Genomic DNA, 18,428 nt, shown 5'->3' with positions numbered 1-18,428 from the left:
CAACAAATATTGTTAAGCGGAATTGAGGCGCTGTCTTCTGGGTCGGGAGCCGGGCGCACTACGTGTGTACCACTATAGAACCTTCGTTCAGCGCAATAAGTGGAGAGCTGGTACGAGCATGTCACACGAAACAGTAGGCGAATTTTACTGCAGGAACATTTTTCTAATTAGGGCTACTAATTAGCGTCACCAATTATATAAACCGTGATCTGTAGTAAAGCAGTATGCCATGACATCAATCTTGTCGTTCTTTGCAAAAATGCTGCGTCAGGGAACTCCCAGGCCACCGTAGAGACCCTTTAACGATATTGTGTCATACTCTTAAGGAGAACTTAAGTGTCGTTCAAGTTTTGGATTCAAACGTTCCCTTTGATAGGCATAGAATTTTGTTAACTAGCAGCTGTGAGTAATTTTTTGCACCCCTTCTCCTGCTGTTTCATCAGCTTTTTTCTACCAGCCTTTTCTTCGTAGTTGCCATATTCTCCTACAGGATTTCTGTGCATGCGAATGTGTAATAAAAGCAGCTAAAAATGCCACCTTTTAAATTTTAAAGTTACAGATGATGTTTAGCGTACATAGCGTCTCTGTGTTCCTTCGTTCGTTTTACTTCATCGGGGAAAATGCTGGCCCTGGACGTTCAAGGAACGCAGGATGTGGCAAAACCCAAATGAAAAAAATATTCGCTTTTGCGCCTTCTGTGCACATGAAACATATCCAAGGGCCAACAACTGTAATGGAAATACACCAGTAAATATATTTCGTCGAGTTGGCTGTTCTATGTTGCGGAGAAAAAGTGCGAAAAAGTAATGAAGGGGCATATAGGGCGAAAATAGGAAAGTGCTTCTCCTCTCCCTTTACACTCTCCATTCATTGGCTTACCGTTTTTTTTTACTCTTCGAAAGTGGCTCCATTGTGGTAGACGTACGAGATTGTCATTTGCCGTCTGGGAGTATGCAGAGGTTCATATCTGAATGAGCCCCATCCGATGGCTCAAACACATGCATATATAGTCAATGCCGATGAGCTGTTGCGACGAAGCTAAGAATTTTAAGCGATTAAAGAACTGGGTATATTATGAGCACACGCGTATGATCTGAGCTGAGTACCCGCTATGTCTCCTTTCGAACGCAATAAAACACATCTCACTGAAAGCTGTAGCCTTTCCGCGCCATGTAGAGCTGACAAATGAGCACCTTTACCGTTTATCTTTTTTTCTCTTATTCTCATTTCAATCAACTTACTCGCCATTTTCGGCCCCATAATGCCTGCCTCGCCAAAGCTTCCGCCTCTGCCAGCGTCGCACGCACCAACTACCTTCTCGACCACGTACTGAATGGCGCCGGCATGGAAAAGTACGGGCTTTGGCTCAGGGGCATCTCGTTCCGTGCGGACGGCGTCGAGTTTAACCTGGAGAAAGGCACCATCAACAATGCACGGGAAGTGGTGAGTATACACGTTGTAGGTAGGGTGCCTTTAATACATGTCAGGTACTTTTGTAGAGCCAGATTCTTCCGGTAGCACACCGGCCACAAATATGGCAAACTGTTTTCAAAGCATCTGTACCGGGTGCAGTACACCCAATCTCCCGTGACATTCGATGGCTGCACCACTTGGACAGTGTCGCTGGTCGCCGAGATGTACACTAGTATTTGCCAACGCACTGCAGCGTTTTGCGGAATGAGAAGGCAGGTGAAGAGGTGCAAGGACTGGGATTCGGTATCACCTCTATTTACGCTTTGGATCGTAAGACCCTTTGAAAAAGCGAAGGTGTACGCTCAATATAGAAAATATTTAATGAATATTATGATTCCGTGCTTATAGATTCTTACATTCCTATGATCACAAGCGGTAAACATGCATTGTCAAACTACCCCATCATCTGGGAAAGTCTATGCCGCTGTCTCCGTCTGAGCACCACATTTACAAACTGCAACTGACACTACTTGCGGCTGAGAAATGAGTCTTAATGAAACAATGAATCTAATTTGATTGGTGTGAAGTGTCCAGATCAAGACGTCAGTCGAGGTCTTATGACCATTTCTTGCTTACAATGAAACTCTGAAAAATATGTGAAGTGCAAAGCTGTCTGCAAAGATGAATAGAGGTCAGATATACAAATAAATTTAGGTTTGTAAAAAACTGGCAAGATGCGAAAACCACCGATTTACGATTTCACGAAATATTAATTGTTCATCCGTGTAGAACAAGTCATTAAATTATATCGAGTATCCATAATGTTCAGAAATATATGCAAATATATCTGCTACAATCGGCGGAAAGTTTTTTTCTCCAAAATCTATGACTTCCAAAGATTGCACTTTTGAGGACAGCTATCGGACAAGATTCGCAGAGAACATGAAGCTGAGACATCTTCGCAGTAATCTACGGTCCGTATACCTACCGTCCAAGGGAATTCATACTTTTAAACTGATCTCTTTTCAGTTTTGCCTTCAAACCACATGAAATCGAAAATTCCTTAAAGCTGTCCGCTTTCATTAGCATTTTAAGAGTAATAATCATGTATACTTTTAATTTCTCAGAAAGACCCTTGTAGCATTTATTAGTAGAGCCTCAGCAAAATGCGGTATTTACTTGTTTTAAAATAAAAAATGAGCATGTAATGCAAACCATACTGTGTTCTTTTGCATTACTAAATATTCGCCATTCAATCGAGTAATGGTAACTAGATGCACTTCTAACTCACTACAGTGGTTAAATTTTATTCACGTGTGGCATAATATTTGAAAATACCTTGAAGCACGGTTCTCCATGGGTGCCTTTTTGCGGTTGCATTGCGACGGCATTCCCCGCGTAGGAAAGGCGTGTGTTCAAGCATGTACTCGTATATTGCGTCAAGAAATCACCTCGCTATAGCGATGATACTATTCCCCTTCTACGATAATCACTGTAAGAACCGCATCATCCACGCGTGCTCCCATCTCCACATATTATGTCCCTTTCACGCAGGTGCGACGTCAAGGAGACTGCAGCTTTGATGACCGCCGGGACTGGGGAAGTTACAAGGCCACTCCCCACTTCACGATGAGATGCCACCTTTCGCTGAGTGGCTTGGTCGCCGACTACAACGTCGAGGTACTGGCCGACGGCCGGAGCGCGTTTATGACCGCCGAGGTGGTCGTCGACGCCGGCTACATCGACATGACTTTCGAGAGCCGCTTCAAAAACTGCGGCCCCGAGACCTGTACGTAAAGGCAGTGCTCCATTAGTCCAGTTGCGAGCCTTTGCTCATCCTTATTAAGGCGTAAGCCTTTCTCGGCTCATGAGTGGCGTGGATGGAAGTTGAAGACGGAAGTTATCCGCAAAAGTGTCCGCATGAATTGTCTATCATAAGTTGCAAAGGAATTAAAATTAAATGTTAAAGTTGATTAAACAGCAGTTGATGAGCAGCACATATGTAATGATATTATTTATGCTTAGTAAAACGTAATAAAAAGTTATAGATAGTGATAATTATAGCTACTGATAGTGACAATTAGTGCAAGAGATAGCGGTAGTGGTAGCCGCTGACTGCGGCAGAACTACAGATAGATAGTGATAGTGATGGTTGTGATAGCGGTAATGATAGCTACTAATAGTGAAAGTGCTAGATAGATAGGGATGAAGACAGTGATGATGATAGCCATAGTGAGCGGTGGTATTGCGATGATGATGATAGCGATGATGACAGCGATGATGAATATTGTTATAGCGATGATAATGATAGTGATGAAGTATTATAAAAAAACAAAAAACAAAAATGACGAAAAATGGAATAAAAGCATGCAGTAAAAATAAAGCGAAACAACAATTAAAAAAATAAACAGAATAATAAATTAAAAAGGTAATAAAAATAAAAGTCGAGGCCGAAATAGAAGAAAGGGAAAGGCTTTCGCATTTTTGCTTTTAAGCAGCCAAGTGCAATCCTGTAAATTTTCGCCTCATACCCCTCTCGCCACTCTTTCCATATTTCTCAGCGGTATCTATGCTCAGTCGGCTAGTGAAATTCTTAGTAGTGCTTCCCCTGACGGAGGAAAGGGGCTCCCATGGATTTCCTCAGCCAATCTGTGCACGACAGCTATTGGGGTTACGCAGTACAAACTAACAGACTAAGTAGAGTAAAAGCGTAAAGGATGATCTCGAGATGATGACGCTGGAGATGGTGTTAGGCAGCGAATGCCTCTGAAAGTAAATGTAACTCAACGTGGGTGGGTTGAAACTTGCGCGTATGTTTCCCATATTTATGCTACATGAAGCAAGCACAGGGAAGCCATTCTCACTCGGTGTTGTATGGGTTAGAGCGGTGCTCTAACTCATAAAACTGTACCAAAAAATATCAATAGAGGATATTATGAAACTCAAGAATGCCGCCGCGGTGGCTCAGTGGTTATGGTGCTCGGCTACTGAGCCGAAAGACGAGGGTTCAATCCCGGCCGCGGCGGTCGAATTTCGATGGAGGCGAAATTCTAGACGCACGTGTACTGTACGATTTCAGTGCACGTTAAAGAACCCAAGATAACGAAATTTCCGGAGGCCTTCACTACGGCGTCTCATAGCCTGAGTCGCTTTTGGACGTTAAATCCCTAAAACCAAACCTAAACTGAAGAATTCACACCAATCGTGCGTACAATGCTTTAGAACTGCCGAAAACACATTACAGAAGCGTCAATTAGGTACCTTCTTCGGCACCAGACTTCCTTAAATTTCCTTTTCACGTAGACTGGATGCCATTTTCGCACTGCCCAGCGCAGACAGATTTTGGTGGATAAATTTTTGCGGTCGCAGATGTCATTTTGTCTGAAAAACAAAAAACAAAAGCATGTTGGGCTGCAAAAAAAGTACGGCTGAACCGAGGCTACAACCAGTTCGGAATAGTTCCTTTCAGTCGTTCCGGTTCGGGTTCAGTTCCGAGATGGCGAAAAATGTATGGGTTCGGCTAGGTCCCGGTTCCGGGCAGAAAGACGGGTTTATTTTCGGGTTCAGGTGCAGTCCCGATTCGACACTGTGTCTCCCCTACGGCACCCCTTTCTCTCTATATTCTTCCACTTCCAACATCGTCCATCCCTTGCGGTGCAGTTTAAGTGTCCGCTACTGAACCGGAGAACCGGGGCTTCGAAACCGAATGCGGCAATCGCGTTTTGATGGAGGCAAAACGAGATAGGCCCTAATGTGCTATGCAATGTCAGTGCGTGTTAACGATCCACAGGCGGTCTAAATTATTCCGCAGCCCTCCATACGGCACTCCTCCTCTCTTTCTTCCTTCACTGACACCTATCTCTCTTCCCTTACGGTGCGATTGAGGTGTCCACTAAGAAGTGAGACGGAGGAGGATGAGGAAAAACTTTGTTATAATGAAGGGGAGTTGTGCGAGCTTATGAGTGCGGTCTTCATTCCAGGGCTCCACTGTCTTGAGCTGCCTTGCGGAGCTGTTGTATGAGAGCCTTCCAGCGCTCTTTCCTATCGGTTCTTCGTTTCGCCTTCGGGCTTCTTCTTTCGCGCTGTTTCAGTTACGTCAGAATGGACCAACTAGCCCAACAAAAAGCTATGAGGGCCCATTGGCCCTCTAGGTTATCGCTGTTCAGCAGCGCCTTCCACTGCTCTAAAGATGTGTTTTAAGTCTGCAGGCTGGTTTGGCCCCGCATCCATACGAAATGTGGAAGAGTGTAGGGCGGGCTGTTGGTGTATATTGTTGGATGTATGAGTTGTAGTCTATGGAGGTTTGGAAATGTGTTCGTCTGTATATGCCGCCAAGACACTCCTTCTGTGCTTTGTAATTTGCTATGACGGAGGGCGGACAAGTGTCTTATTTGAAGACGCTGAAACTCTAGGCGTTCGTTATACCTTGAAGGTGGAGGGCTAAAAGCGGGTACGGTGTGTGGTCCCGCACGGTTGATGACGCCTCGAGCCTTCTCGTTTTCCTCCAGTCCGTCGTGACCTGGGGTCCAAGTGATTTGGTTCTGCGTGGGGTCTAGTGTAGTGTCCATGAGCCGCCTGAGATACTTAGGAACTCAGCCTCAGAGGAAGTTTCGACACGCTTGTTGTGAGTCTGTTATCACATGAGTGCTTTCGCATTTGGACTCGTAATGCTTAATGGCAGTGGCCACGACAGTGGTCTTCGCGGTCGCTGGTGTTTCAGCGCTTACAGACACAGTGAACAAAGTAGAGAAGCGGTGTTCCGCTGCCGTCACGGCACGCTTGTCATGGTCCAAGTATGCTGTGGCGTGAGACAGAGACCGAAGAAATCAGACCGTTACTGTGCGATTTCCATTTCTCAAAAACCGCTAATTTTTGGCTATTGCTTTCTGCACGATGCGCTTCTAAGCCCAGACAGTTACTAAGCTTTTCCGTCGCCTAATAACATTTAACTTCTGCCGTTCAGCGCTAGACCGCTCAGCCGGAGGCGGGTTCAATTTAAGCCGCGGTGGCTCCGTTGCACTGGAGGCGGGACGCAGCACATCTGTGTGGCGTGCAGCGTCAGCACACGTTGAAGAAACGCAGGCGAAAATCTAAAAGGATACATCCACGGTGGTACCTACGTTTTTCTTTCTTCTTTCACCCCCTGCCTCTATTCATGCTGCGGTTGAGGTGTCCACAGCGGAACGCCGCAGTTACTTCAGCCTTCATTTCCTTACAACGTTTATTAACGCGGCAACGTTATGGAGCTTATTTCGCAGAAGAAACAGACACAGTGGCGCTGTCCCGCGAACATCCTGCTTGATCGACAGGGTACAGCCACAGGACTTCACGTGGGAATTTCAAACAAACGACAACGCGCTCCTGAAATGCTACGTCAGTCGTGGAATGAAAGTAAATAAAAGGTTGCATGTAATGCGAATTAAAGATCCCCACATGTTCCGAGTTCGCATTCGCTGAAGCTGCGTCACGGAGCGATGGCGGCGTTCGGCTGAGGCTCTGTCTCCCGCGTTTATTGTGGACCGTGCTGGCCCCACCTCATATGCTTTCGCACTTGGATAGTGTTGGTCACGCGAGTGAGTGCACACCAAACGCGGGAAGCCGAGTGCGCTGTTTACCTTATGAAGCGTTGCGGATAACAGAGACCCTCCCGTGACTTGAGTGCGTCTACCAACATCAATGAGCCGCCCTAGATTGCGATACGCCTCTCCTCCTGTATATTTCCTCATTTACTGTTGACGAGGAGATAGGCAGTACAATCGAAATGATAAGAAATGTCAACAACGAAATGCCTACGGTCTCCCCTGTTCGAATTTGTTTTCACTGTGCTTTTAGCTGGGTGGTAAGAAAAAAGACGTTACAGTCGTTCTAGAATGTAATAAGGGCGACTCTTGCGTCTTTTCGCTACCACCGCCGCAAAAGCGTGATGAAAAGAAACTCGAAGAGAGGATGGAGGGACTCCAATCTATTTTCATTTTTTTTGCATGTCCTCTGTTCATTTTCTCATCTTATCCATGCCTCTCCACATAAACCTGCGCAGGTACCCACATCTATGGCTGGGACATCAAGGACGTCGTAACGAAGTTCCACAAAATCAAAACGCCCATATACTCTTGGATGGAAAAGCAAGGCATAGTGGGCCTGTTTGCGAGGGAAGCAGTTCCCAGAGTTAAGACAGAAGTCATCCAAGCACTGAACTCAACATACTTACAAACAGTAGAAAAACACATGTGGCCACTCAAAGCGCATATGTTCTCAGAATAAGCACTAAAAACATCGCGCGAGTGGCGCTGAAATTTTTAAAAGAGGCCCCTCGCCTGGAGAATCTCCTGATTAAAGAAAGTGACAACTGTTGCACGTTTCTACTCACTCTTTATTAAATCTGTACGCCATTACGCTCTTGCTCCCTTCCTGCCTAAGTGTATTAGAGTGCAGGTAAGGGAAAAACTATTTATTCAAAAGCACGTATAGACGGTTCCATGCTAGATGGTCACCAATCCCCGACCGACTGACAGCGACCTAGGCAGCACACTCCACTGCTCGGACCTGGACGGCCAGGTCTGAGCTTCCCAACACGGCCTCCCATTGCTCAAGAGAAGGATCTTGCAGCCGAGCCACAGGGGGCAGCTCTTACAATCCCACAAGATATGATAATGTGTCCACGGGTCCCTACATCTTTTACACCCCGGCTTCATCTCTTGCGGACGTATTTTGCTGAGCATACGAGGTCTGTTAGAAAATTATCCGACCTTTTGCCGAAGAAAAAAAACTGGCATAACTGGAGCTTTGGAAACCTAATCATCTTCAAAGTAGGCTCCTTGGGACTCCACATAGTTCTTCCAGTGGTGCTGCCATTGTTGGAAGTATTCCGAAAAGGCCCTTGTCGGAATGGAGTTTAGCTCAGCTGTCGTTGCAGCCATAATGTCCTCTCTTGTCTGAAATCGTGATCCTTCCAATGGCCTCTTGATTTTGGGAAACAGCCAGAAGTCACAGGAGGCCATATCAGGAGAATAAGTAGTCAGTTGAACTACAGCAGTCTAGTTTTTCGCGAAAAAAGTGTGAATTTAGTGCGAGGAATGTGCAGGAGCATTGTCGTGATGGATGCGCCAATTTCCTGTTGACCTCATCTTCGGCCTCTTGCGCAGCAAAGCACCACGCAGGCGACGGAGGACATCCCTGTAGTATTCTTTTAGTCAATGTTTACTTTGTGGGGTGCGTACGCGTGGTGTGCCACACAGAGGGAGTCAAAGAAAGCAGTCAGCATCACTCTGACATTGCTGCGCACTTGGCGGGCCTTCTTTGGTCTTGGTGACGTGGAATGCTGCCATTGTGACGACTGGGATTTGGTTGCCGGGTCGTACCTGTACACCCAAGACTCGTCACCAGCGATTATGGTGTTGATGAAGTCGGGGTCACTGTTTGTGGAATCCAGCATATCCTGTGAAACTTCAACACGAAGCTGCTTTTGCTCCACCGTGAGCAGCTTCGGCACGAATTTCGCCGCATCTTTCTCCATGACCAAATTTTCGGTGATAATGAAATGTTCAGAAAAATTGGTGATGTCCACCTCTTCCACAATTTCTCGGATAGTCACACGATGGTCCCGCGTCACCATAGCGTTCACTTCGGCAATGACCTGGTCATTTCGGCATGTTGATGGCTGACCGGAGCGTGGCTCTCTGTGCACCGATGTGCGGCCGTCTTTAAACCAATTGTACCACTGCTTGATCTGTTTCCTGCGTATAGCATTGTCACCGAAATCCGTCTGAATATTCCGAATGGTTTCCACTTGACTGTCGCCTAGTTTCTGGCAAAATTTGATGCAGTAGCACTGCTCCTGCCGCTCCGCCATTTTCCTTGCAATAAAAAACCGACGAGAGCACTGCGCACTGCCTCACTCAAACGCTGCGTGCCAGTGACTGACGCTATCGGCAGGCGAGAAAAAATTTGTGCGCGTGCACGAAGGCTCATGGTAGCCTGGTGCAAGCGTGCTTGTTTCAAATCCATCAGGTGTTCGTAAAAAGAAAAATAAAGTCGGATACTTTTCTAACAGACCTCGTATAAACATTTAGTAAAGATCTCGTCTGGAATCTTTGTGGGACACAGTGGTACCAGAAGTGCTGCGGCCATTTTTATTTGAGCTAACACCGTTCTATGGACTACCGCGGTTTGCAGGCCTCGACGAGCTACAGATGATGGCTGCCGCTCGAGCCGGGCGCTTAACCAGTTCTATTCTGCTCGTGCTCGCCAAACTGTCCTTCATCGCGCGAGCAGAAGCGGTGGCGCTACAGAAGCCCCCATCCAGCGCGAACGAGCGGTTTTCGCGAAAAGTACAGACGAGCGGGACAGAAAAGTCTAAAAAAAATGGTATGTACAAGCTTCTACAGGCTGGTCAAGTTCAGGTCACTGGTTCCATTTAAGGCTTTCGGGTAGGCGGCGCGAGTGCAGGAAGGCGAGCCTGGCTGCTTCTGAGCGGGTGATGGCCGCTACAACGTCGGAGTGTAGGCGGAGGGACCAAGTAGAAAACGACGCCCAGGGCAAACCGGTTGGCGCGTTCACTACATGCAAGTGTGTATCCGGACTGGCAATTGCGATGGGCTCGATGCAGTCTCGTAGGCAGAGCAGGTTGACAGCTAGCGGTGGGAATGGCGGCTTCCATGCGATGAAGTGCTTGGTACAAAGCGGCGAGGTGGACTTCAACATGGCCGGCAGCGGGGTCTGAACGTAGGTATTAGGTGCCTGCTGTGCCGGCGACAAGAAACGTCTTATGTCGCTGAACTTGACGCGTGCCACTACTCTCACGGACTATGATGCAGTGAAGTGTTGCAAAGCGCGGAGACGGAGCCGAGGAAGGCGATTTATGATTGCCAGCCGTAGTGAAGAGAGCGAAAGCTGAGTTAACGGCAGCGTAGTCAGTAGACGCAATGGAGCAGGGGGCGGCATGGTCACAATCGGCTGTGAAGGATGGTGCAGGCGCCACCGGCTGCAGTGAATGCGACTAAAGGTGGTGCCTTGATGCCTCATGTGGAACAGGGGCTGTCGTGGTTGTCTCGGCAGTCATGGTGGCACAGGAATGATTAGCGGCGTCCAATGTACAGCCAGCGGCCCGGCGCGATTCAAGCAGGTGGTCCGGCGCAACTGGGAATCGTTGAGTGCGCGCGTGACTGGCTGCAGGAGGCTCAGTGCGTCGCGGTGGAGGCAAGGACAGAGGTGCTGACAAACTGTGCGTGGAAAGCGATGGCGATCCAAAAGTCGAATAACCAGTCGAAGAGACGGCGCGCTCCATGAGTGGTACCTCAGCCGGCAGTAGTGCGAGAGTACTCGCGGGTGTGTGCGAGGAACGCTGAGCTGGAGCTGCTGTTGGACTAATGCTTGCAGCCGTATTTGCGTCCGTTGCCACACTATGCAGCGGAGTGCTGGCAGCAGGGTGGTGGAGTGGAGCGCCGCAAAAACGAACAAAAACGCTTCCTGCAGTTCATCGAACATGTGGTCGTCCGGCGGTGGAAGGTCGAGCTGGTCAAGGATGTTGGCGGGCAGCTTCCACTTCACGAGGAGGAACCGCCGAATCTGGGACGACACACCACTGACGTATAGCTGGGCCTTCACTTGAGCGAACCATACAATAGGGCTGTGCGGGCGGAATGGCCACAGCTGGACTTTGGACGGGTACCGGGGCGGAATAGGGCGCCACTCTTCTTGCGGTACGTACATGACGAGGCATGAACTCGAAGGTACAGTGGTGAGCAGCCTTGTCTAGAACGCTTGAGCAGTGCGCACTTGGTAACAAAAACCGAAATCAGAGAGCAGCCCCTCATTACAGGGCAAAGTTTTCGTGCCTGCTTTGTTTACGAGGCTATCTGGCGCTACTTCCGTGCAAGCGTTGCAGCTGGACCCTAGAGGCTGCCACAAAATCTGGATTTGTTTGCAAGGAAGTGCACCGCCCGAGAGCTCTAGACAAGGCTGCTCACCACAGTACAGCTGCGGTGCGCTGATTCCGAGGGCGTTCAAGCTGTCCTAGGTCACCAACTTTGTGTTGCACAGTGGTACCAGATGCGGTGCGGCCATGTTTATTATTGCTGATCTCGTTCTATGGACGAAGGCGGTTTGCAGGCCCCGATGAGCTGAAGGTGATGGCTGCCATTCGAGCCGGGCGCCTAACCTGCTCATGTTCGCCAAGCTTCTCTTCATCGCGCGTGCAGAAGCGGTGGCGTTACATCTTCTCCAAGCACACTTAAGTACCTTGACCAACTTCTAATCCGGCGGCGATAAAACCCTCCGGCTCAACATGTAGTGAGCTGTAATGTCATGGAAGGACATCAGCGCAACGCTTGTAAACCCTCCCGTTACAGGCGACTCACGTGCTCGGTTGCCGAAACCTAGAGCTTATGCGTGATCAGCCTCGTTCCCCGGGATTCCAGAGAGCGCCGGTACGCATACCAACTCGACCCCTCTCATACCTCCACGTCTGACTCGGCTCAAATGCTGAGATGCCGCATCCGGTATCCTGCCCTCGCGAAACTGCAGGTGGCCTTTCTCGAGTCACTGAAAGCCAGATGACCCTTTTGTGCTAGCTATCGCTAGATCGATTGCCGTCTCCTCCACCATATAGGAGCAGCTGGTTCTGACAGTCCTGACTATTATCGCAAATGCTTGCCTGTCTCCATACTCAGCACCTTCCACGTAGGCCCCTTCTTCATGTTTCTCATACTTTGCATAGATAGCTTTCGCCCTTGGGTTTCGTCTGTCTTCACGATGTACTGGATGCATATTTTCTGGCAAAGGTTTGATGCACCACCCTCATTAGCTGTGTTTTTCTATTTCCCGGAGCTTCCCCCTACGCCAATCTTCTCTAGAATGTTTCTCCCAGCCCACGTTTTCGAGAGCCCAGCCGACCCATTAAACGTTCCCTCCATGCATGGTTGGGTAGGCCCAAAGCAGTCTTGCGCGCTGCATTGGGCATCTTGATAAGCTTTAAATTCCCTTGCACACAGCCTTCATGCATTCTTCATGCAGTGAACTTCGTCAGCCCATTTGCCGGACTATGCACTCCATCATTCATAGGTTACATCAATACTCGCCGTCGCATCTTTATTACCCATTTCACGGCCGCATTTTATCTCAGTTTTTTTTAACCTTTTTCACACTGCTCTCCTTCTGTCTATCTCCCAAATTCCCCTCCCTACGCAGAGTAGCATGCCAGCGATTTTTAAACGGCGGCTAAATTCTCTGTATTTCATTAAAGAGTTTGGCTCTTTCTCTCTCTCTCTCTGTACGCTAGCCTGATCATAGCGTCTGCCTTATCTTTCTCCGTGACATCCAGCCTAAGGTCGGGAAGCGCTTAGATTATCCTGCTTACAAATGCCTGCACCAGCTTACAGGTCTCTCTCCTTCGCTCCCCTCTTCCGGTTGGCTGTTCTCCTAATCAGTCTCACCGTCACATTCACCGTCTTCTTGAGCCACTCTAATACATACTTATTCTACAACATTACATTAAAGTACAACCCCAACCCCAAGATCCGGATCATCCTGACCTCAGTTACCGGCTACCGGCAGCCTCCCCGCCCTCGCTCCTAGTGGAGGTGGTGAAGTATAGCACCTCGCGTGTATTCCTCTTGGTCTGCCTTGCACCACAAGTAACTCCTACTTGGGTTCTGAGCAAGATAGTACAGCCTCCCCAGCGAGCTTCTCTATAACATTTACTGCCCGCTGCAGCACATGTTCCAGCTGGCCATCAATGCCCCTAGTAACCCATAAATTAATATGATCTGCATAAAACGTGTTTTAGCCCCGGATCTCCTCCTTCCTCGACAACTAAATTAAAGCAAGATTAAAGAGGAACGGCGACAGCACCGAAACCTGTGGCGTCCCCCTTCCCCCAGAGGGAAAGAGTCGGACTTAGTTTTCATCACCAAAATTTCAGCAGTTCTAGCGCTATGAAAAATTTTAATATATCGTAAGGTCCTTCCTCCTGGGTTTATGTACGAAATGTTGTTTAAAATGGAATCGTGGGCCACATTATCGAAAGCCTTATTCAGGTCGAGTGCCAAAATGGCTTTAGTCCGCTTACCATACTTTGGGTCCACTATGTCCCTAAAGTAGTATCATGACGTCTTGCGCTGACAACTTGGTTCTACAAACACTGATTGTGGGCGGGAGCAGCTCATCATCCTCCACATAGTCCTCAAGCAGTGTAGAGCACCATATGCTCCATCAGCTTCCCCACACAAGAGGTAAGCGATATAGGGCGTAGGTTCTCTACGCGCAGCTTTTTTCCCTGCTTGAGAATAAAAGTATTGCTAGCATGTTTCCACTTAGGGGGCTGTTCTCATTCACACCAGCATTTATTCATCAAGTCCGTGAGTGCCCCCACATAATTGTAATCTAAGTTTCTCAAAACCATATTCATCTCTCCATCTGGTCTGGCCTCTGACGTCGTGCGGAGCTGCCCCAAGGCAAATTCCACTCATTCATGGATCATTTGTATTGATGTAATAGCCTCGCCATCTGAATTCTCTGCACCAATTTGTTCTGTATCGAGTCAAGAAGATTCCTAATAAGTTGCCCCGTCGTCTTACAACCAAATTGCCCATTCATACGATCGTCTACATATCCCCATTGTTTATCGTGGAGCGCTCGCGTATACGCCTCAAGCTGCTTCCCTAGTTTAGCAATCCGTCTTCTCAGAGCTCTGTGTACTTTTTCTTCCACCATCTTCTTTGGAGACTGAGGTGCGCCTTGCTCATGGGATGAAGCTTAGAATCGGCAATCTCTTCCTCCTCCTGCACTGGGACCACCTGGGTGATACCTATTACGTACGTCCTCTCTGAGCGCATCGATCCCCGCCCCGAAACTCGCGATCTCTTCTTCAGCCGTCTTTTCCCTGACCGTCCTGAATTTACCCCAGCCCGTGATCTCAGTTCCCATGACCCTGTCCTTGTGCGTCGTTGCTCGAAACACCGTGGAACGGCTGTAGTGATACCACGGAGCGCCTGCCTCGTGTTCGTCCCTTTGGCTTTCCGGATTTCCCGCAACAGCGTTAGGCCCGGAGAGGTGTCCACGCTTATGGTGTTTTCTATCTGTATGTAATCTTGCGGGTTATTAAGGACCATTATCCCCAAGTCCTCAATAACTTGCCACAACTTATTGCCCTAGGGAGTAACGCTTACGTAACCCCACTCAGGGTGCGATGCATTGAAATAAATCCCCTACAAGTATCAGTTGGGTCTTTGCCACTAATCTTTGGGTTTTAATCAGGAGCCGCGGTATTCCCGTTCCCTTATCCATAGGAGAGCAACAAACGTTCAGCGCAGAAAGATTAACTTCCCCTTTTTTCTTAGTCACAATATCCACCAGGACGTAGTTCTCCCGGCCACTATCTATGAAATTCTGGATCGCCGTGACGTTGCGCTGAACGAAAACGGCTGCGAAGATGATCGATACGCCTCTCGTGTCACTGCCTGGTGGTGGATATGCCTTGTAGCCCACAAATTTTACAGAGCCACTAGCTTCTTGCAGAGCTATGGCATCCGGCTTACTGTCCAAATTCTGCATCTGGGCCTGCACATTCCGCCGTTTACGACCAAGCCCGTAAAATTCCACTGCCACACATCAATTTACTGGCGAGGGGCCATGATGCGGCGTAGTGTTGAGCTGGATCGGCCCTTTGTCTGCCAGCAGAGGCACGCGAGCCTGCAGAAAAGCGTTGATCTGCTAGAACATATTCATCGTCGGACTCTGAGAGGCTTTAAACTCGTTGGTCAAGGTGTCCAATCATTGCCCAATTCTGTCCAACCTATAGCATCCACCTTTACCACTCTAGCTTAGAGCCTATCCTGTCTTTCAATAATGATGTTCACATCCGCCCTGAGCTCGGGTTCCTGGCGGGCTCTGCCACCCTCTTTTTACACTTGCGTCTTCTTTAGGTGGCGGCGGCCTTTTCACCGCCGGCCGCCTCTCCACCTACACTGCCGTTCCCTCGTCGTACTGAGGAGCGGCGATCCAAATCTGCATTACTTCAGACTGCACTGAGGGTGCCTTCTCATCCTGTTTTAGGCTTAATAAGTCGTTTGAGATCTGCGAATTTGGCCCATAGCTGGCTCACCTTTTGCCTCGTTGTACTTGAGCCTCTTCTCCTGCCGGAGCTTGTTGCCATCCCGCCGCCCCTGGCCCCAAGCAAAGCCGGAAATGAATTCGAGCAGTCCCTCCTCTTGCTGCTGTCTCTCGCTCTGCTCGATGACCGGTACCAAGGTCTTTAAGGGCGCTCTTCATCTTCCGGTCGACTCTTCTTTCTGTCGCCTTGCTGCTCGCCCGGCTGTTTACGAGATAGTCTAAACTGGCAGTTTCGGCTTCCGATAAACTGCGCGCCGTGTCAAACAGTGCAGTCCGGCCTCCAGGTCAACGGTGTCCCCTGTAGCGGTAGTGGATGGTCTTCCCCGCACCGACGGCACAAGTTGTTCTTTGGATGGAAACAGACATCCGCCCTGTGTCCAACTCGCCTGCAGCTGAAGCGGGTCTCCCCCAGTTCTCGATGCGAAAAGACCGAATAAATTCAGCCCCAGTAGTATATCTGTCTCGGGATCTTCTTCCCTTGAAGCGTGATTTGTATGATGTGGGAACTGCCGAAGGGTCTTGCGTCTACGATGACGTCGGCGTCATGCTTTTTCATAGAGCCCTTCCGGACCTCTCTCAACAGGCATCTATCGCAGGCCCCGTATATCACTCCGCGAACAGAGTCGTCCGGCGCCACCACATACGACGCTACATCAAGGTTATGTCTATTCATCTTGAACGCCTTTACTGTCGCGTATGCACTCGTACGTTATCTGTCCGGTGTGCGCACCGTCAGAGCGGTGTTGACCGCATTCACCTTCACCGAATCTTCCTCCGCCGCCGCCTTATCCGGCACTTTCGCTGCCTCTCTCGCGGCACATCCGAACTGCCATGCCGTGAACCTGCACAAGTCCCAGTTCTTCGGTTTCCGCACGATTTCATAATCTTCGGACGCCATCTTCACAAGCGGTCCCTGTTTCCTAGGCACTGGTCTCTTGCACCTTTTGTCTTACATCGCCGCGTTCGCCTTGCGTCCGTCTTCTCCAGCCTGTCCCTCGCCAGGCCTAGCCTTATTGGAGAGGTCGCCGCTAGCCAGTCCCTTTGCACGATCTTGTAGGCGCAAAACCGTCTCCCATTCACCTGCCGGGAATTACTAAGGCGTTATATCTCCTCCCCCTACGGAGTAATCCAGCATGTCGTCCAAAGAAAATTTTTGCGGCCACCGGCTGCTGTCCCGAAGTCTGAGAACGCCGGAGTTTGGCTCGGCCTAGGTGTTAGGTGTAAACTCGGTCTGCGGGGTTGAGGGGAAAAAGTGGGAAAAATCCTTCAAGTTGGAGGTAGACTTCCCTAAATTTTGTATCCACGGGTGCGAGGCGGATGCCCGAAGACGATACCACATACGTCGGGTCCAAATTCCTTAGCGTTGCGCCGAAACACAGTGGCTAGGCAAGAGCTTATGCAGAGCGCGTCCGCCTGCTTTGGCGTGTGTCGATTAGAGCACGGTATCCTCCGACCGAGGTAACCACGGCGGCGGCGGTGACAGCAAGCCCCTCGGGGAGCAGCGTGTGACGAAGGCAGCTCTGACGAAGACAGCTTTAGAGGTTTCCCTTAAACATTTCACCGCCACCTATTCGCTTTCACCTTCTCATAAGTCTGCCGTTGATGTGAGTTGGTAGAGCGACTTCTCCGATGAATCAATGAACCTGGGTTCGAACCCCGGACGGGGACGAATTTTTCTTTGCCTACAACATTTCTGAGAAAGCTGAAGAGCTTTCCTTTGTAGCCATTTGGCTGCGCTTGGGTGTATGCCAATGAGTAATTACTGCCTTAGTGCAAATCTACTCCAACTTCGGGGTTTCCCCTAAACATTTGACAAATACTCAAGGCCTGCCATACTGGACGTCCCCGTGGCGACCCGGTTGTCAGCTGTTTCCAGTTACCACGTTTGACGGCGGCATCCGTTGCCCAAAAGGAGCGGTTAATTTCCAGTCAACGCGTGGCCTTACGCGTGTCCCTGGGCCTTGTCTTGTAGTCTTGCACTAATGAAAAGCAAGTGCAATCTACTCGTGCAACCACCTGCAGACCGTAGGAACGGCACTCGCGCTGCCTGAGCCACATAGATCACATCCTCCTCAGTCTCCAGCTCTACACGTCATGGGGGCGTGGCCACTAGAGAGAGAGTGTGTGATCAGTGCCAAAGTGAACTTTTCGGGAGAAGCCTTCTTCGGCAGACTTGACCTCCATCCAGGGATTTTAGGGAAGCAAGACCCCTATAAAACTCGGCAGCGAGTACAGCCAGGACTCTGTCGTTTGCTAAGCGTTTTACCGTGAAATACTTTCAGTTGCTCTTTAATTCTACATTATGTAAATGGTCTGTATAGAGTTTTTAATATCTTTCTTCATAACAACGTCACTGACTTCCTCGTCCCTTCTCTGGCCCAACCATGTTGCTTGAGTCCCAAGGACTAGATGGCAGGTATGGGATGGTCATGTCAAGTTACCGGCTACAACGGAACACGGCAGCCGTGGTAGTGACGGGCGACAGCCTTACCTAGGCAGGGTGAGTGCCCAAAGTTTTCCTCTGATTTTGCCAGACCGCACTAGCATTGGTAGATAGATTCCTGCTCTCTGAGAAATTGATTTACAGAAAACTGTTTCGTTGACTTCGAGCTAAGGATTCTGTTTTAGTGGACTTGGTAACGCATGGCGGAAGACACTATAGAGAACTTAAAAGTGCAGGAGCAGCTCGAAATATCTAAGCAGCTGGGAATTTCACTAACTTCGGCGAAAAACAACTAAAAACATTCTTGACGTTATGCAGGAGGAGGAGGTAACTCCTGAGGATGTCGACGAGACATCAGATACGAGTGCCGCACTCAAAGAAGAGCAGAAAAGACAGACAGACAGACAGACAGACAGACAGACAGACAGACAGACAGACAGACAGACAGACAGACAGACAGACAGAC

At 49.1% G+C, this 18,428-nt stretch overlaps 1 protein-coding gene across 1 annotated transcript; it reads left to right on the top strand.

Moving 5' to 3' along the window:
* The first annotated feature begins 1,278 nt into the window (after window positions 1-1,278).
* LOC149325321 (uncharacterized) lies at window positions 1,279-7,723 on the top strand. The gene is made up of 3 exons (XM_089562540.1): window positions 1,279-1,443; window positions 2,968-3,202; window positions 7,451-7,723. Exons 1-3 carry the CDS (start codon window positions 1,345-1,347, stop codon window positions 7,672-7,674), a joined length of 558 nt encoding a protein of 185 aa, XP_089418666.1. The 5' UTR covers window positions 1,279-1,344; the 3' UTR covers window positions 7,675-7,723.
* The last annotated feature ends 10,705 nt before the right edge of the window (window positions 7,724-18,428 follow it).

Source organism: Amblyomma mixtum, chromosome 10, assembly GCF_055824585.1.
Source record: "Amblyomma mixtum isolate Tamu chromosome 10, ASM5582458v1, whole genome shotgun sequence".
Lineage (NCBI taxonomy): Eukaryota > Metazoa > Arthropoda > Arachnida > Ixodida > Ixodidae > Amblyomma > Amblyomma mixtum.
The sequence above is the reverse complement of the archived record's forward strand: the minus strand, read 5'-3'. Positions and strand labels throughout refer to the sequence as shown.